General features: G+C 44.5%; 1 protein-coding gene across 5 annotated transcripts in view; it reads right to left on the bottom strand.

Moving 5' to 3' along the window:
• The window catches only part of LOC8062372 (protein HASTY 1), a 29,593-nt gene extending 13,064 nt beyond the window's left edge, over positions 1-16,529 (bottom strand). For 2 of the 5 annotated variants that reach the window (XM_021456796.1, XM_021456798.1), the window contains exons 1-16: positions 15,636-16,529; positions 15,291-15,416; positions 14,641-14,736; positions 14,455-14,535; positions 14,302-14,371; positions 12,528-12,601; positions 4,324-4,487; positions 4,171-4,242; positions 3,873-4,089; positions 3,323-3,418; positions 2,307-2,386; positions 1,974-2,235; positions 1,709-1,860; positions 876-1,367; positions 435-783; positions 89-244 (exon numbers count right to left, since the gene is read on the bottom strand). In XM_021456796.1, coding sequence (XP_021312471.1) covers positions 89-244; positions 435-783; positions 876-1,367; positions 1,709-1,860; positions 1,974-2,235; positions 2,307-2,386; positions 3,323-3,418; positions 3,873-4,089; positions 4,171-4,242; positions 4,324-4,487; positions 12,528-12,601; positions 14,302-14,371; positions 14,455-14,535; positions 14,641-14,736; positions 15,291-15,416; positions 15,636-15,830 — 2,682 coding nt within the window. In that variant the 5' untranslated portion in view covers positions 15,831-16,529. Of the gene's footprint in view, positions 1-88; positions 245-434; positions 784-875; positions 1,368-1,708; positions 1,861-1,973; positions 2,236-2,306; positions 2,387-3,322; positions 3,419-3,872; positions 4,090-4,170; positions 4,243-4,323; positions 4,488-6,290; positions 6,365-12,527; positions 12,602-14,301; positions 14,372-14,454; positions 14,536-14,640; positions 14,737-15,290; positions 15,417-15,635 lie in introns of those variants that run through there. The other 3 variants (XM_021456797.1, XM_021456799.1, XM_002456642.2) reach the window with 3 other exon arrangements.

The raw sequence follows: 20,607 nt of genomic DNA, 5'->3' as shown, positions 1-20,607 counted from the left end.
TTTGAGGAAAAAACTTCCTAACAGATTAAAATATCCAAATCAAAGTACAGTAAAGATAGAAAAGGGGGGGGGGGAGATGTTAAAATACCTCCCAAATCCAAGGAAGTTCTTCAGGTTCATCACTAGTTTCTTCAAGTTCATCAACAGATTTATTCTTACAACGAGCCGCTTCTACCTCATTTGACAACCATTTCCTAAAGGTTTCTGCATTGCTCACATCACATGTACCTTCCTCTAATAATCCCTGAAACAAACACATGTTCAAGGTAAAAACTAACTCATGGGTTATGTTATAATAAATAGTAGGTTTTATTTCAAAGCATGCCAACGGTTAAAAAGGACTGGACTCATATATCATTATATCAACACAAATATTGAATAATGGCAACTCCTGGAAAAGCAGAGTGTAAAAGGAAGTCATGCTAACAAATTACCTGATCTTGAGTACAGCGACATGCATCATAACAAAGATCAGTAAGAATATCACTTCCGCTTCTCGCAGATTTGTTGTCACTACCACTGTCAGTGTCACATCTCATATGATTACTCTCACTGTCTCTGTCTAAACCCGGCTCAAGAGCTAGGCATCGGATGACGTTGGGAATTATGTCATCTTTAACAAACGAGATAAGTTTGTCACTGTGCATCACAGTAGCAACTCGGATCAAATTGTGGCAAAATGAAGCAGCGGTAATCCTTGCTACACCATCGGTCCAATATCCAAAAATATAAGCGATAAACCTTAGTATTGAATCACTAAGGTCATCATTGTATAAAAGATACCTATAGGCAAAATAGCATCTCTAATTAACATAAATAATCAAAAAACTCAAAATATAGAATTATAGTTGTAAGCTATAGTGATTCCATATTACCCAACAAGGGAGGTTGAGAAAACAGACTCCAAATCTTCAGATGTTGCTTTGTGCATAGTAGATGTGTGTTCATGTGCTATCCCACCATTTAATTTCGGCAATGCCATTGCAGCAAGCAAATTGGATACTTCACGAGTCAATTTGAAAATAAGATCCATTCCTAATTCATCAGCCTCTTCTTTTGAGATAGAAATATCACCAAAGTTATCAGGAACCTGCACTGTGTTCTTGTACAAGAGATGACACCACGAACTATATAGTGTATAGTCACAATAGTGAAACACTGGCTTTAGGAGCATATCTATCCATGTTGGCCAAAGTCCGGAAGGACAGTTCTTCACTAATGGGATGATGGTATACTTGATAAACCATGTCAGGTGGCGAAACTCCATTGACTCAAGATTCTTCATTAAGGCACCACAAACAAATGTGCTATCCAACACATTGTCAAATGCCCCCTCAAGATATGAACAACTACCTATGACCATGTACCTACAGGTTATTCAACATAAATATGAACAATATAATTAGGGAGCAATTACAATTATAACAGACAAGCATGGACACCATAAGATTTCCTAATAAATTGAAAACATATCATCAACCACCATTTTAGCACCATACTAATATGAAATCAAACAGAAAAGGGAACAAGATATAGCTGGGAAATTTCAACAAATTCAATTGCAAGGATACATTCTCAAGGTACTAAACAAGGAGAGTGGGATTCTGGATGATAATTTCAAATAATGTGGAACACTGCCTACCCTAATATACTGTTTGAAGTTACTTCCAGCTGAAGATGCTCTATATAACACAAGCAGCAAACATACCCAGTTTCACGGATGTTTTGTAGCCACACTCTAATCTCATTTTCTAAACTAGAAGAGTCCCCAGAGCACATAACGAATTTAGCTTCTTCAATCTCTTCTGATAGGTCAGAAGCAACTTCATCCGTCCAGAGTGAATGTACATACTGAAGGAGCTGAAACAAAAATCAGTTGCAATAAACATGAAACAACTAGATAAACAAATTTATTCCGGTATGCCTTCATAATATCAAACAAACAGAAGTTAGATATTTAGATAGACTTTTACCTTTAAGAGTTGGGGAAGTATCAAGGGCAGAAGGGTTGTCAAACTTGCATAGCTTGGATTTCCCATTTTGCCAATTCCATTAGATTTTTGTGACATGCACTTTTGGAGCTCTTTCTCAAAAAATACAGCAATGCTGTGGACAGAGGTCCTGAACCGATTATCGCCAAAATAATGCATCAGGCTTATCTCCCACTCTGGTTGATTCCAGATTTTTGACAAAGGAAAAAGTATGCATGAAAGCAATTCTGTATTGTTTTCAACCCTGCAACAGAATAAAGGTTAGCAAACACTTAAAATAAGCAGTTAAACATATATGATCTTATTGTCAAGTACCGTGGACAAGATGCTACACAGATGAAAGCTTCAGAGAGCATGTTATGCTCTTCAACAAGGTGATAACCCTCAATAATATCCTGGACAACAAGAATAACAAATCAAAAATGGAATCTATAAGGATATTACTATGAATTAGCACATATGTTGCCCATGAGTTTGTAGGTGTTTCCTAAATAAGTTATTCAATACATAATTATGAAGTACTCCATTGCATGCATAATTCTCACCGGATTAAACAACCACATGTATTTTTTATTTCCCAAATGCCACAGGAGAGTTGTGTGTCATTTCATTAAGGGGAAAAATAAGTACAAGGGAAAGATTAGGGATTAAATCCCATCTCCCCCACCCAAACAAACCCACCTACAATCCTAGGGGGAAGAAACTAAGGGATGCTCATTGCTCACCACACTTAAGATACAGTAACAACTCACTCGTCATGGACTAGCTCTCCATAGTAAGCGACCTTAGAGCAAACCTCTAAGTGCAGCAGCCACATGCAAATTATATACGCATAAGCAGATGACACAGCCATTCACAAGAGATACTGCAAACAAATCACAAATATCTAGATACAATCATTCTCAAAAGATCAGGGATGCTGGAACTAACCACCATCACCACAAACTCCTTTGTATATTAGAAATTATGTGCAGCTTGAGACTCTAATGTCTGCCAGCTTAAACACTTGGAGGAGCACATTGCATCACAGGCTCTCAATGAGATAGAAATAACATAATCAGCAAACAAAATATGAGACTACCCAAATTTAGCCACCCAAAACGCATCAATCACTTGTGATTAAAATATTATGTAACATTACACGGATAGGTGTTTTGAAAAAAAGAAATAAAAAGTGGCAACCAATTCACATGAGCTCTGAATAGTTCAACCAGGAACCATCATCCACTAACCCACAAACTACTGCACCACATTTACTGTACTGTATAGTGCTTGAGAATTATTCAGCCAGCCATAGATGACTCATTTAATCAGTAACTTGAGAACATTACCTCCATGTCTGACGGACAAGAAATGTTATCAACCTCTGGAGATACAGGAACTAGAGATGAGCATGGCAGTAGACCATCGTCGGATTTCGAAGGATACTGTTTAAAATTGGTGGTCAAAGTTAATCAAGCGGTGGCTGAAATCGATAAATTTGGTATGAAATGGAGGATATAATAACTTCCATCCCAGGTATACTAGGCATATTCTATTTTGTCCTGATCTTTAAAATCAGAATTTAACCATTGTTTTCTTGCAGAATCTATCACTTGTAGCTAGACAGCCAATAGTGTGAAAGCACTTGAAATATGACTCTAGTTGTATAACTTTTATACACTAAAATAATTGCTATTTCTTGGTCAAAATTTACTAAGTTTGACTATCCAAAAACATGCACATGCCATATTCTTGGACAAAGGGAGTATAGAATGAATTCTCTAAATAATTAGCCATAGAGGAAACTATTTTTCTAAAGCTATTATTAGGTTGGATGGGAGGGGGCACATATATAATATTACTTATTTACTTCCTACAAACAAAAGCATCCAGAGTCACCTCGGGTGTTGCAGGAATTGATTCCAATGATTCAAGATGTTTATACAAAGCTTTGGCGTGTACTGTATGATATCCCAAAGAAGGGTACAAAGCTTTCCAACATTGTCGCTCTGGTTCAATAAACTTCAAAGGATCTTCTGAAATGCTTATCAATATAGGGAACACATTGCTCACTGTAACATCATATTCTGCGACTGCAAGTCCAACAGGTCTTTTGCTGGGAGGAAATGCCAAAAAAGAAGAATGTTAGAGAAATCTGAAGCACAATAGCACATAAAAAACATCAAATAAAACATACCTCTGCAACATAGATTTGAAGAACTGCAATGCTTGGGTGCGAAAAATATTGCTACAGAGTAGGGATCCACATCTGTCAAGCAAGGTCACATGCTTTGTGTTATGAAGAAAAACATTTAAAAGTTCAGGTTTTGATAAATCTCAAACAACTAACCTCTCGATTAAACCATATTTTGTCAGGTCAGTCACAGGTGTCCACTCCGCATAAGCATGAGCAGCATCTAAGGCAGCTTTGACGGTACATTCATGTTGATTAGCTACCTCCATGTGTTGGTTTGACATCTCAGTAAAATAATCTCGAGCATGTTTATCCAGCAACTGAAATGTGACATCACAGATCAATGCACAATAACAAGAAAAATTATATAGTACATGTCATTCTACAGTCTGAAATGTAGCTTCTTCATGTGGTTGGTTAGTGGTTACCCATAACAAATGTTGGGTGGCTGACCAACTGGCTCGCCAAGGTTTGTGTTTTCTCTCAGAAGTTTTGGTTTGTGCTGCTATGAAGGATGGGGCTCTAGAACCTCTCTCCTCAACTAAGAGAATCTTCCTTTGACCATTGTTGGTCTAGAATCAAAGAAGGGGTGATCGACAGGTTTGGCAAGGACTAACTTCCATCATAATTCTCAGAACTTAGATCATATGGAATCATCGTAATCGTAACCACTGTGTTTTTATGGGGCCTCACCATATCTTGAGCAATGAGCATCACGCTGTTGGCTGTTGAGGAGAAAGTGTTAAACCCCAGGGACCTTAGGGCGTAGTGGTATGAGGTGGAAGGCCGTGGCTTGAATGCCCGGCGGCGAGGAGGAGCCGTTCCTTAGGGCGTAGTGGTGTGAGGTGGAAGGCCGTGGCTTCATGCCCGGCGGCGAGGAGAGATGGGAATGGGAGCAGAGAAGAGCTGGGAGCCCAAAGGAGATAAATCTCAATCCCAGGCTTGAAATCTTTATTAACTGAATTGTTCCATACTTATACTCAATCCTAACAAACCTCTCAGCTATTTTTAAGGAAATAACCAACTAATTCTCGGTGTTTTTTCCCTCCTTGGTCGTGGTAGTGTTTTGTGGTGTATCATGGGCGATCTAGTTGTTTGAGTGGTGGGGTGTTGGTGTGTGTTTCGTAAGGGTTTCTCTAACCGGGTTTTTCTTAATATAATGATACCCACCTCTCCTGCGTGTTCGAGAAAAAAAAATGTGCTCTAGTAGAAAACCAGTATATTTTTAGGACATCTCAATGATACCTAAAGAGTTATTTCACAGAGCAGTTTTGAGCTTGCACAGTTCAAGTATAACTATAACTACAATGGTAATTTGGTAGAGAAAAAGTAATTTCTACAGTTCTACTTGCCCTGATACCCCATAGAAATGATCGTGCATTTTTTCCTATTTACTCACATGAACGAACCAAAATTAAATGAAGAAAATTCATCATGACACTTGACACAAATAACATATGTACAGTACATTAGTTTTATTCAAATAACTAATAATGGAATGACATAGTGACAAACTTTGTAAGCTAAAAAAGGCTAAAATGTACACTTATTAGATTAGAAGTTAACTGAACATGGTAGATCTGCAGAGTAATTAAGGGAAAATGTTGTAGGCTGACAAGAAGCTCAGAATTTACAAGAAATATTTCCCTAATGTTAAAGCATGAAGAGTTTCTCAGTCCGTGTTTTTTCGTTCTGTTTCATTTATTTCCATTCTATTTTCTTCGTCCATGTCTATTTTTTCGATTTGTTTTCTTCCATATCTATTTTTTCATTTTTTTTCCTTCCGTTCCGTTTCAGTTTTATTTTCCGTTTCCCTTTTCATTCAGTTCTCCTTTTTTTTATTTCCCTCCCTCCCTCACTCCCTTGCCCGTATAAGTAAGAGCAATGTGTCCAGACACTGTGGGAACTCCAATTCTATGACTAATTGAAACGCATGACACTATCATTAGTCGTCTAGGTTGATGTAGAATAAGTTATACGTCCCGTGCAACGCACGGGCATGTTTGCTTGCTAGTGATTCTTACACAAAACAATAGGGTGATAAATAATCAAACTCCCTATGTATATAAATACTCCAAGATAAATCTGAAATGGTAGCAGTGAATCAGTAACTATGAACTTACAGAACAAAGGAGTGGCAAAATTTGTGGAAGAAATTCACCAAGGCCATGTAAAAACATTTCAGATCGACCACCTACTGCATGAGAGAAATTTAGTTTGGCACTCAAAAACAAGAGTGAAGTGTGATCACTGAACTTGTATGTTTGTCACTCATATACATAAACTGATAGCTACATATTGCATCTTTAAACTTGTATGAGTGGGTCAGTACTCAGTACCAATCAAAAGTACAATATTCTGTGTAGAGAAACACCGCACACCCTAATTAGGGGGGGTGACCTTCATTATATAGCCTAATAGGCTAGGGTTACAATGTACATGGGCCATAGGCCATACACGCCCAATGGGCTGTTATATTACATTCTAACACCCTCCCTCAGTCTAAGCGGGAGTGTCACGAACACAAAGACTGGACCTAAAATCACTAAACAACTGTACAGGTAACCCTTTGGTCATAATGTCCGCGAACTGATGAGACGAAGGGACATGGAGCACCCGGACCTGTCCCAAAGCCACCTTGTCACGGACGAAGTGAATGTCGATCTCAATGTGCTTCGTGCGACGATGATGAACTGGATTCTGAGTCATGTAGACAGCACTAACATTATCACAGTAGACGATCGTCGCCGAAGAGATGGGTGCATGAAGCTCCTGAAGCAGCTGACGAAGCCAACAAGTCTCAGCCACAGCGTGCGCAACCGCACGATACTCAGCCTCCGCACTCGAACGAGAAACCGTAGTTTGTCGCTTTGAGGACCAAGAGACCAAGTTGTCGCCGAGGAAGACGCAGTAGCCCGAAGTGGAATGCCGAGAATCCGGACAACCTGCCCAATCAGCATCGGAGTAGGCGGTCAAGGTGTCGAGGCCACCAACTCCGATGTGGAGACCGGTGGACAGCGTACCCTTCACATACCGCAGGACACGCTTGAGCATCGCCAGATGAGGCTCGCGCGGGTCGTGCATGAAGAGACACACCTGCTGGACAGCATAGGCAAGATCCGGGCGAGTAAGCGTGAGATACTGCAAAGCACCAGCAAGACTGCGGTACTGAGTAGCATCCGCCACCGGGGCGCCGTCTGTAGCGGAGAGCTTGGCCCGAGTGTCCACAGGAGTCGCTGTAGAGTGGCACTCGGCCATGCCAGCGCGCTGGAGGAGTTCCACAGCGTACTGGCGCTGCGAGAGAAAAAGCCCACCGGTGGTCCGCGTGACTGCGATCCCGAGGAAGTGATGCAGATCCCCGAGATCAGTCATGGCGAACTCAGAGTGGAGGAGCTCGGTGATGTGCCGTAGTAGCGCAGGCGACGAGGCTGTCAGGATGATGTCGTCGACGTAGAGCAGCAGATAGGCGGTGTCGGCACCCTCTTTGTATACAAAGAGAGAGCTGTCAGAGGTCGAAGCTGTGAAGCCAGACTGCTGGACGAAGCTGCCGAACCGCTGGTACCAGGCTCTGGGCGCCTGCTTGAGTCCGTACAAGGACTTTTGCAGGAGGCAGACATGATCTGGAACAGCCGAGTCGATGAAACCAGGCGGCTGCTGGCAGTAGACAGTCTCATTCAGGTGGCCATGAAGAAAGGCGTTCTTCACGTCCAACTGATGAATGGGCCACGCAGCGGAGGCGGCGATGCTGAGGACGACGCGGATGGTGGCCGGCTTGACAACCGGGCTGAAAGTCTCGTCGTAGTCGATGCCGTGCTGCTGCGAGAAACCACGAACGACCCACCGGGCTTTATGACGGGCGAGGGAGCCATCAGCATGATACTTGTGCTTGAAGACCCACTTGCCGGTGATAACATTAGCCCGCGGTGGTCGAGGTACGAGGCGCCAGGTGCCATTATCCATGAGCGCCTGGTACTCTTCATGCATCGCAGCCCTCCAATTGGGGTCGGCCAGGGCGGCACGAGAGTTGGCGGGCAGCGGTGAAGCCGAGGATGACGACGTCGCAGCGAAGCCGTAGCGCTGAACAGGTGGTGGCAAAGACCCCGTCCGGGATCTGGTCGCCCGGGATGGAGGTACGTCCGCCGGCGGCGGCTCCGGAGGAGGCGCGGCAGGCATGATCGGTGCCGGTCGACGCGTGTAGACGCGAAGAGGGGGGCTGCACAGGGGCCGCTGGTGCAGCAGCGCCTGGAGCAGCCGGTGCAGCAGCAGCAGGTGGTGCTGCCGCGGCTGGAGCAGCAGCGCCGGGTGGAACCGCAGCCGCAGCAGGGGCAGAAGCAGCCTGCTGGAGTGCTGCAGGGCCGGCTGGGACAGCCTGCTGAAGTCCTGCTGCAACCTGGGGCAGCCGGCCATGCCACAGAATGGCAGGGTCGAAACTGATGGGGTCGCCGGCGTCCTCCACAGCCGGCGTGCGCCTAACGTCCGAGATGGACGGAGGAGGCGCTGGAAGTATATCCTGTAACAGAAAATCAAATGAATCCGGATGGGGCTTGGAGGCCGCAAACGGAAAGTGAGTCTCATCAAAAACGACGTGTCGCGAGATAATAATCTTGCGGGAGGAAAGGTCAAGACAGCGGTATCCCTTCTGCGAAGGAGGGTAACCGAGAAAGACACACGCCGTAGAGCGAGGAGATAATTTGTGGCGAGTCGTGGCACTGAGGTTGGGATAGCACAAACAGCCGAAAACACGAAGTGATGAGTAATCGGGCATCTTGTGAAAAAGGAGATGATAGGGTATACTGTTATTTATGGACGAGGATGGACGCCGGTTGATCAAAAACACGGCGGTGGAGAGAGCTTCAACCCAATAGGAAGAAGGCATCGCAGCGTGAATCAGAAGCGTGCGGACTGCATTGTTCAGGGTGCGTAGCATCCGCTCAGCCTTGCCGTTTTGAGCAGATGTGTGCGGGCACGAAGTGCGGAGGAGTGTGCCACGGCTAGCCAGGAAGGTAGCAGTGGCGGTGTTGATGAACTCGGTGCCGTTATCTGCCTGAAAACAGCGCACAGGAAGACTAAACTGTGTGTGAGCGTAAGCAACAAACTGAACAATATGACCATGAACTTCAGATTTGTGGCGAAGTGGAAAAATCCAACAATAATGTGTATAATCATCGACCATCACAAGATAATATTTATAGCCTGAAATACTCGAAACTGGAGAGGTCCAGACATCACAATGAACAAGTGCAAAAGGTACTGATGTGCTAGAAACTGAACTAGTAAAGGGCAGCCTAGCGTGTTTGCCTAGCTGGCAGGCATGACAAATGCGGCGGGCTGCTTTATTACAATGAATAGCTGATAGCTTATGTAGGGTGCTGACGACGGCGGGTGCAGGATGACCAAGACGGGAGTGCCAAAGTTCCGGGGAGACTACGGCGACATGACAGCGAGACGGCATGTGATGTGGTATGGTGTAGAGATCCCCGTTGCTATTGCACCGAAGAAGGACCATCTTGGTCTGGAGATCCTTCACAGAAAAACCAGAGGCGTCAAACTCAATAGAACAGTTATTGTCGCGAGTAAGCTGTCGAACAGATAACAGATTACGAGAAAGCTGTGGAGCGACAAGAACATTATCAAGATGAAAGGAGCGATCAGCTAGCTGTAAACGAGAAGTGCCACGACTAAGAACAGGAATGGATTGCCCATTACCGACCATAATGGAGGACGGTGGTGATGGGAGACGGGAGAGAAGTATACCGTCATTTGAGGACATGTGGGATGTCGCTCCGCTGTCCATTACCCAAGGAGGAGACCCCTGAACCGCCATCTGGTTGAGGGCGGCAATCAGTCCCGCCGAGTCCCAGCTGCCCGGAGGCCCGTACGCCGGGGGACCGCCGGCAGTGGAGAACTGTGGCGGCGCGAAGGCAGTGTGTGCCTGCGGAGGAGGCACAGGCGGCGCACCCCACTGCTGCTGCTGCTGGGGGGGCCACGGAGCAGCCCAAGGGCTGTAGCACACCCAGGGGCCGGCTTGCTGACGCCCGCCGAAGTTGCCGCCTTGCTGCTGGTTGCGGCCACCGCCGCCGTTGCCACCTTGCTGCTGGTAGCGCCCACCACCGCCACTGCCACTGCCACCGTTGCCACCACCGTTGCCACCACGGCTGCCCTTGCCCTTGCCACCCTTGCCCTTGCCACCGCCCCCACGATTGGTGGACGCAGGAGGGGTGGACTGGCAGGACTGCGATGGGCAGGCTGAGGTGGTGGAAGCAGCCAGAGCTGAGGCCGAGGCCGCCTTGCCCTCGGTGCCAAGGCGGAGTTCCTTGACGCGAAGCATGTTGGTGGCAGCCTTAAAGTCGGGAAGCGGCGATGTGTTGGAGATGATGTCAGCGGTGTTGGCGAAGCGGGGGTTAAGGCCACGCAGAAGGTTGAGCACCAGTTGCGCAGGAGAGACGGTGTGACCGACCTCCCGGAGGGCATCGGCGGTGCGCTTCATCTGCTGGGCGTAGACGTCGATGGAGAGATCGCCCTGGAGCAGGTTGTGGAACTCCTGCTCGAGGACGACGGCGCGGGACTCCTTGTTCGCCTGGAACAGGGCCTCGATAGAAACCCACAGGGCGCGCGCATCCTGGTCGGGTTCCATGGCGAGGTCGAGGACGGCGTCGTCGACGGAGCCGTACATCCAGCCGCGGATGCAGGCGTCAGGCTGAGACCACAGGGGGTCAGCCGGGCGCGCGGCCGCTGTGCCGTCGATGTGGCCGAGCAGACCGTACTTGCCGCAGAGGGCAGTGAAGAAGGCCTTCCACTTGGAGTAGTTTGGGCGCTCGAGGCTGAGCGCGATGGGAACGTGCTGCTTGACGTTGACGGAGGCGTAGGCGGCGAAGAGGGGGGCAGTGACAGAGTCCCCCATGGCGCCAGACGACTGGGCTCCGGAGATGGAGGAGGAACTCGACGACGACGACGTCATGGACGTAGTTGGAAGACGATCGCGCGCAGAAGCCGCGTGACGGATTGTCGCGCGAAGTCGCAGGTCCGCGAGCCGCGCAGGACGGACGGACGGAGTGTCGCGCGAAGTCGCAGGTCCGCGAGCCGCGCAGGACGGACGGACGGCGGTGCGCGGACGAAGGCGGGCGGGCCTGGGCGCGCTTCCGGGACGACGGCGGCGGACACGACCCGCGCGGGATGGAGGCCGCGCGGCGTGGACGACGGCGGCGGACGCGACCCGCGCGGGATGGAGGCCGCGCGGCGTGGACGACGGCGGCGGACGCGATCCGCGCGTGCGAACCGGCGTGGACGACGGCGGCGGACGCGATCCGCGCGTGCGAACCGCGGAGACGCGATCCGTGCGCGGCCTGGAGGGCACGCGATCGGGCCTGGAAGGCACGCGATCGGTCCGCGACGGCGGACCTGGCGGCGGCGCGAAGAGGACGGTCCGCGACGGCGGACCTGGCGGCGGCGCGAGGAGGACGCCGCGGCCGATGGTGCGGTGGCGCGCGTTCTCAGATAGAACGCACGGGCGGAGGAGAAGCGAAGCGGAAAATTAGAATCGGAATTAGGGATGATACCATGTAGAGTAATTTCTACAGTTCTACTTGCCCTGATACCCCATAGAAATGATCGTGCATTTTTTCCTATTTACTCACATGAACGAACCAAAATTAAATGAAGAAAATTCATCATGACACTTGACACAAATAACATATGTACAGTACATTAGTTTTATTCAAATAACTAATAATGGAATGACATAGTGACAAACTTTGTAAGCTAAAAAAGGCTAAAATGTACACTTATTAGATTAGAAGTTAACTGAACATGGTAGATCTGCAGAGTAATTAAGGGAAAATGTTGTAGGCTGACAAGAAGCTCAGAATTTACAAGAAATATTTCCCTAATGTTAAAGCATGAAGAGTTTCTCAGTCCGTGTTTTTTCGTTCTGTTTCATTTATTTCCATTCTATTTTCTTCGTCCATGTCTATTTTTTCGATTTGTTTTCTTCCATATCTATTTTTTCATTTTTTTTTTCCTTCCGTTCCGTTTCAGTTTTATTTTCCGTTTCCCTTTTCATTCAGTTCTTCTTTTTTTTATTTCCCTCCCTCCCTCACTCCCTTGCCCGTATAAGTAAGAGCAATGTGTCCAGACACTGTGGGAACTCCAATTCTATGACTAATTGAAACGCATGACACTATCATTAGTCGTCTAGGTTGATGTAGAATAAGTTATACGTCCCGTGCAACGCACGGGCATGTTTGCTTGCTAGTGATTCTTACACAAAACAATAGGGTGATAAATAATCAAACTCCCTATGTATATAAATACTCCAAGATAAATCTGAAATGGTAGCAGTGAATCAGTAACTATGAACTTACAGAACAAAGGAGTGGCAAAATTTGTGGAAGAAATTCACCAAGGCCATGTAAAAACATTTCAGATCGACCACCTACTGCATGAGAGAAATTTAGTTTGGCACTCAAAAACAAGAGTGAAGTGTGATCACTGAACTTGTATGTTTGTCACTCATATACATAAACTGATAGCTACATATTGCATCTTTAAACTTGTATGAGTGGGTCAGTACTCAGTACCAATCAAAAGTACAATATTCTGGTTAGAGAGATGACATACTCTTCTAACCCAATATGAAGCCCTAACTTTCATGTGAATATGGAATTGATGTTATTGTAAGTATACAATGGTCAGCGGACAAAGTTTACTAATTTCTTTTTCCATTCCAAATCAACTTACTGCATGGCTATGTGGTCAAACTGCAGCAGGAATGGGGCTAACATTTCGTGTCATCACAAATTTCTAGGTTAGTTGGGTTTTGACCAGGGTTCAAAATTTCAGCGAAATTTTGCGAATTTCGATAATTTCGGTGGTGGCCGAAAGAAAAATCCGAAATTTCATTATATACTAATACATGTGCTATATAACTTTAGACTCATATTTTCTATTGTTTATATTGCATATTCTTCTATTCAATAGATGTGTAATCATAAATCATATTGATACTTGTTTAGATCTAATTTTTTAAAAATAAAAGCATACTTCATGTGCTAGTCTCTAACGGCGAAATTTCGGCCGAATTTCGCGAAATTCGGTAATTTCGGTGGTGGCCGAAATTTTTGCGATAACGAAATTAAAAACCTTGGTTTTGACATTGTCATATGGCATCCAAAGGTTGACACTCTACAAAATGCCACTTGGAAGATCTGCACTTACTTCTAATGCTAATCAAAAGAAATATAGTGACATCTTTGCACTTTTAGCTTTTAATAATAACATTTGGCTTTTGCCCCTGGCCCACTCTTCATTCCGCTCTTATTTTTCTCACATCACCTGCCATGGTGCCACCGAGGTCATCCATGGGATTTGCGCACTGAATCTTTCATGAGTTCACTGCTAACCAAAAACCTATCTTATATTGACACATATCTCATGTTACCATCGAACACTGCCACCTTCAAGAACATGGGCTCACCGAGGAAAAATCAATCCATCTATCATGGCAGCCCAACAAGAATCTAGGAAGCAAAACATATTGGAGATGTTCAGATTCATCCCCACACATACAAACTGTGAAGAAAATACCAAAAAAAAAAAACAGAACAGAACTACCAGCCTCGAGTGTTCATCCCAAGCTCATTGCATGGACCCGGTCCACCACTGGTTACCATGGTGAGCTTGGAACGAAAACAAGAGGAACGATGAAGTAAATTGATCCTCACAAACCATAGGGACAACCGAGCGAGAGCTGCTTGTCAAGGACCAAGGTCTCCATCGTCCTCACGTTCAGCTCATGGAGGAGGAATGTGGAGGAAGAGGCAGCATACAGGGGCAAAAGCATTGATGTGGAGATCCATAATGGATTAACTAAAAAGGCTTCATAGTGGCACAAACAGTATTGCATATCTACTGAGTACCGCTAGAACAATTCCATTTTTAGAGTGGTATCTTAAGAGTGCCAACCTTTAGAGTAGCTAACCAAATTTTCTCTAAATATGTCTGAGTGAGACAGCTGTAGAAAGTTTCTCTCTAAATATGTAGTGTCTATCTGAGTGAGACAGCTGCAGAAAGTTTTCATACAGTACACTTCACTTTTAAAACAGCTATAGAAAAGAAAATGAAAATAAGGCATCTGACCTTCGAAGAGTGCATCACAGGTAATTCCAACATTTGACATTGATCCTAGAATGAAGCAAACTAACTCAGCCTAAGAAAAATCATACAACAAACATAAGTTACTAGATCCATCTCTGCACAAAATGATCTGTACTTAACAATGCCAAAAGTTACCTCACAGGCACCTTTTGCAGATAGAGATACCAAGTGCGGAATTAAATCATGCAGTTCAGAAATCCCATGTCTCCAAGCTACCTGCAACATGATGAAAGAAAATTCAGCGAAGGTGAATTTGTAAATAATGTGAAGATATGATATTCAAAGAAAATTCACACAATAATAATAAGATTAAACAGTAACCTCTGCTACTAAAGTAGCAACTGTCCTCTTTGAGCCTACCACCCGATTACCACATTCTGTGATGCTGAATTCATTCCACCAAAATCTCAACAAGTGCTGAAAATGAAACAAATTTACTTAGATGTGCCATTTATGCCATGACATCATATGTTCAAATTTCTTTGACTTTAACTTATCAGAATAACACAAAGAACAAGCAATACAACTTAAATGTACAACGGTACTGATGCAGGACCTCTCTCCATATACTCATTGTCTAATTGACCAGATATAGAAAATCATTAAGCCAAACTTTCAGTTGGTAGGGATTGCTGAATGACATGAGAACTTCAACAGGACCAAGTGAATAATCATAAACCATCACAACTAAATATGTTTGATGAATTTGGTTTTGTAATAAAGTATATGTTCCCTAGAGACCCCATTGGATCCATGAAGATAGTAAACTGAGATACACCATATGCCTTAAGTCTACAAAACTATTGCATCAGAGTCTACCATATTATTACTAGCATGTTCGACGCATAATATTTAAGAAAACAGCTGATGTCATATTCAAGTGGTAATTCATCTCAAAAAGAATATCTTCTAAGTGATAAACAAGAGAGCATACGCATCACATATTGAATAGATATGTAACCGATAACAACCAGAAGTATCTTCACACCATGCCACTGAATCTCAGAGGGGTATTTCTTGCTGAGCAACTTAAGTGACACCCCCATCAAGGTGTCCAAGCGCCCTCCATCCACCTCTCTCTGTCCATTCTCCTTCATCTGCAGCAATGAAAATGCAAAGCATTATATTTTAAAAATGGTATACCCCCGAGAAAGTTACATGATTCTGTCATGGAAAAAAAGAAGAGGAAAAAACTATGGGCATGGACAGAGCATGATCATGTGTCAGCATCACACATAAATCAGATAAGAAGCCCACCATCCGCAATTTACAATCTCACGAAAGAGAGAACATCATGGAGAGAAATAATGACCAACCTGCAGCTCTTTCAACGAATTGGCTGTGAAGGCAGCAATATCAGTCACCACAGATGGCAGGGAGATCACGGCATCCATGGATGTGGAGGATTTTAGAAGGCTCTGCACCCCGAAACATAAATCATCATCATCATTGAGGGCGTGCAGCCTTTGGCTTTCCCCAATTGTGGAATTTTCGTCCTCAATTTCTTGCATCCTAGAGCGAACGCCAAAACCAGCTGCACCTCCAGCGTGGATAGTTTCTAGTTTCTTGTGAGACTGGAACAGGGAGACTATACTACTCTTGCGAGACTGGAGCAGAGAACCAGCTGCGCCTCCTCCTGCATGGATAGCTTCTAGATTCTTGGGAGACCGGAGGAGAGAAGCTTCGTAGGCACGGCCAGATTCTTGAAAGTTGTGGGAGCGCAACTGCGCAAGCGAGAGAGTCCGGCGAAGCCTCTTTCAACGATGCGGCGGAACCGGGATGGTCCTGGATTATCAGAATCGGAGTTCTTGCTAGGCATGGCTCATGGCATGGGTATAAACCACTCGAAGACAAGATAGATTAACGGGCGTATGAGGTAGAGACTCCGCGAACGGGGAAGCCGGTGAAAGCAGAAGTCCCAAGCCGGCCGATACGAATCCCAACTCCCGAGTACGGCTGCCGCGGACGCTTGGACGGACACCTGGTCTCCTGTGGCAGCGCCGGCCGCGTCTCTTCTTGCAACAACCGATGGCGCCGATGCCGCACCAAAAGGGACCCGCGAACTGAGGCTGGGACGGCGAGGACGATGGAAGCAATAAATTTCCGGGCCTTTTGTGTTGTCCGGCGGTGACGATTTCGGTAGAGCGAGATCGGCGTTGGAAGCCGCCGGCCGACGGCGTGGACCAGGATTCAGGGGGTGTTTAGGGTGTCTTTAGTTCTTAAAAAAATGCAATTGGAATGATGGAACGTAAAATACTAAAATTTTCATAGTTATGTTTAGTTTTATCTAAAATGTAGAATTTATTATTCTTATAAAGGTCTTTTAAAGTTGTTTTTTTTTGTCAAAATCTAAAATGGAGAATAACCATCTTTTTATCAAAAAATTTACATAATATTTCATTTTGTAAAATAATAAACCAAAATTTATTTTTTTTGAAATAGAAGAGTAATTAAACACCTCATTAGTGACTTTTCTTCGTAAAGTCAAGTCCTAACTTTCGCTTCATCCTATGTGTTCGATGTCCATCCAAGGCCTCTTAGACCTTCTTTAGATCCAAAAATTTTTTGGATTTTGAAACTGTAATATTTTCGTTTTTATTTGACAAACATTGTCCAATCATGGAGTAATTAGGCTTAAAAAATTCGTCTCGTGATTTATAGATAAACTGTGCAATTAGTTATCTTCTTTATCTATATTTAATGTTTCATACATGTGCCGTAAAAATCGATGTGATAGGAAATCTTGTAAAGTTTTGAATTTTTAAGTACAACTAAACAAGGCCGGCCATTGAAGGCAGCTCGCCCTATTGGCTGTTCGGCCGGCGCGTCGTCTCGGCACTCCGCCACGAAGCTCCACCGCATTGTCGCGGTTGTTCTTCCCCGTGTTTTGGACCTGAAGGTCACTGCATCGCCCTCGTCATGCTCCACAGCTCCGGTGAGATGATGGAGAAACTCGGCCGCGTCGCCGTTCGTTCACGCGTTCATGTCGCCAGCTCTCCTGCGACGTGCCCCGCCGCTGTGAGACCTCGTGTGTCACGCGCCGCCAATGGGACGCGTCATGGCCGGATGACTTCCTTCTAGAACATTATCTTGCATGGAGGAGCTATCATTTGCAATCTTTAATTTGAGCAAAATTTGCAATCTTTAGATGGCAATGTGAACAGGGATCCATCTTAGGCAAACTGAGTGATTTTGGGCTACTTTTTAATTTATATATAAGCCTAGTGCAGTGACTATAGAGCTTTGCGTTCTTCATTAGGGAATATGTAGTAGTTGGCCAATCTGATTTTGAGCCTACAGGCTAGCCGGCCCAAGGTTTTTCCCTGTTAGCTTGAAGCCCACCACAAAGTCCTGGGCAGGACATTAACCCTATTTTATTTTGGCAAGTGGTACTCCATCCATTCCAAATTATAAGTTGTTTTGACCTTTTTGGTTTATCCATTTTACTATATATCTAGGTATATTATTTATCTAGATGCATAATGAAGGGGTATGGAAAATTCCAGAGACCACTCCACTTTCTGTGTCTTTGATACATACATATATATATAACACATACACCAACACAGACAATGGGCTATAAGCCCATGGGCCTATCTATAGAAATACATAGCCCAACACTCCCCCTCAAGATGGGAGATAGATATCTATCATCCCCATCTTGTTACATGATAACTCACACTGTTTTAATCCTAAACCTTTGGTTAGGCAATCTGCCACTTGTTCATTTGAAGTCACATGACCCAAAACTATAACACCATCATCTATCTTCTCCTTGATAAAAAAGCGATCAATCTCAATATGTTTGGTCCTGTCATGCTGAACTGGATTATTGGCGATACTGATAGCTGATTTGTTATCACAGTGTAGCATAGAAGGGCCTTTCCTCAACACCTTCAATTCAGATAAAAGGTTTCTTACCCATAAGATCTCACACAACCCTTGTGACATGGCTCTATACTCAGCTTCAGCAGTAGAACGAGATACAACTGGTTGTTTCTTACTTCTCCATGACACTAAATTTCCACCAACAAACACACAATAGCCTGATGTTGATCTCCTATCATCAAGACTACTTGCCCAATCAGCATCACAATATCCCTCAACATTAAGATGGCCATGGCTTTTAAACATAAGTCCCTTACCAGGACTACCTTTTAAATATTTTAAGATCCAGTTAACTGCATCCAGGTGTCCACTTCTAGGATCATGCATATACCTGCTCACAACACTCACAGCGTATGAGATGTCAGGTCTTGTATGACATAAGTAGATGAGTTTACCGACCAGTTTCTGATAGCTCTCCTTGTTCACTGGATCACCTGATTCAGCACATAACTTGTGATTTTGATCAATAGGTGTTGATGCAGGTCGACACCCAAGCATGCCAGTCTCACTGAGCAAGTCTAAAACATATTTTCTTTGTGACAGAAATATGCCTTTTGGAGATCGAGCAATTTCAATACCAAGAAAGTATCTAAGTTGACCAAGATCTTTAACCTCAAATTGCTTACTTAGGTTCTTCTTCAAGCATTCAATCTCTGCTTCATTATCACCTGTGATAATGATATCATCCACATACACAGCCAACATTGTGATCTTACGCCCTAAGTGTCTGTAGAACAAGGTGTGATCTCCATTGCACTGTTTGTATCCCATATCACATAGTGCCCATCTAAATCTATCAAACCAGGCTCTAGGAGATTGCTTGAGACCATATAAAGACTTCTTCAATTTGCACACCATCCCACTTGCTTCAGGTTTGGACCAACCAGGTGGAACCTCCATATACACCTCCTCTTGTAGATCTCCATGAAGGAAAGCATTTTTAACATCCAATTGATGCAGGGGCCACCCAAAATTGGTTGCACAAGATATTAGTATTCTTACTGTGCTCATCTTCGCCACGGGAGCAAACGTCTCATCATAATCGATACCGTATGTCTGGCTATAACCTCGTGCAACTAATCTAGCTTTGCACCTTTCCACTTTACCCTCGGGTGTTTGTTTCACAGTGAAGACCCACTTACAAGTGACAACCCTTTTTCCTGCAGGCAGTTTGACAAGATCCCATGTTTGGTTCTTTTCAAGAGCACTCAACTCCTCCCGCATGGCTTCATGCCATTTGGGATCATTTTTTGCTTCTCGCCAATCTTTGGGAATTTTCAGAGATTGTAGTGAGGCTACAAATGCTCTATATGCAGGAGATAAAGAAGCATATGAAACATAGTTACTTATATCATGCTCAAACCCATACCTTTGTGGAGGCATTCCTGCACTAGTTCGTGTACCTTTCCGTAGTGCAATGGGCAAATCATCTGATGATGGCTCAGCTTCAACTTCTGATGATGAAGATACATCAATTATCTCTTGGTTACTCTCATGCACCGGAGCTGATGGAGCCACCTCGGTTGCCTCAATTGAGGACCTAAACTTTCTTCTTGTATACACCTTTGAGACATCCTTATTTTGGAACAAGTCAATTTGAGAATTCTCTTCTTGAAGCGGGACTGACTCATCATTCGCCACTCCCATTCTCCTTGATTGAGACAAGGAACCACTTATCACTCCTTCTATACTCGACACTTTTTCAACTAAATTATTTTCCATGACATTGTTCTCCCCCTCACGAGTAACTTCTTCAATTCCCATAAGATGAGGCTCAAACATAAAACTTAGTTCAGTCTTCTCACCATAATATGGAATTGACTCCCTGAATGTCACATCCATGCTTATAAACAAGCGTCTCTCATTAGGACTCCAACATTTGTAACCCTTCTGTCCAGAGGAATAACCCACAAAGATGCACTTTACTGCACGTGGATCCAGTTTATTCACCAAAGGTCTATGATCTCTAACAAAACATGTGCATCCAAAAACCTTAGGAGGAACCACAAATTTGTTCTCACCTAACAACATTTCGCATGGAGTCTTCATCCCAAGTATCCTCGATGGGGTGCGATTAATGAGATATGTAGCAGTCAAAACAGCTTCACTCCACAAAAATTTTGGAACATTCATTGTAAACATTAGTGAACGAGCAACCTCCAAAATATGACGATTCTTCCTTTCAGCTACTCCATTTTGTGGAGGAGTATCTGGGCATGAGGTTTGGTGTATAATACCATGAGCCGACAAGAATGTACTAAATTCCTTATTCACATACTCAGTTCCATTGTCTGTCCTTATCATTTGTACATGTGTATTGAATTGATTTTTTACAAGGGCACAAAAATCTTGGAAGGATCTTAGCACTTCATCTTTATGTTTCATGAGATATACCCATGT

The sequence above is a fragment of the Sorghum bicolor genome, chromosome 3 (assembly GCF_000003195.3).
Source record: "Sorghum bicolor cultivar BTx623 chromosome 3, Sorghum_bicolor_NCBIv3, whole genome shotgun sequence".
NCBI lineage: Eukaryota > Viridiplantae > Streptophyta > Magnoliopsida > Poales > Poaceae > Sorghum > Sorghum bicolor.
The sequence above is the reverse complement of the archived record's forward strand: the minus strand, read 5'-3'. Positions and strand labels throughout refer to the sequence as shown.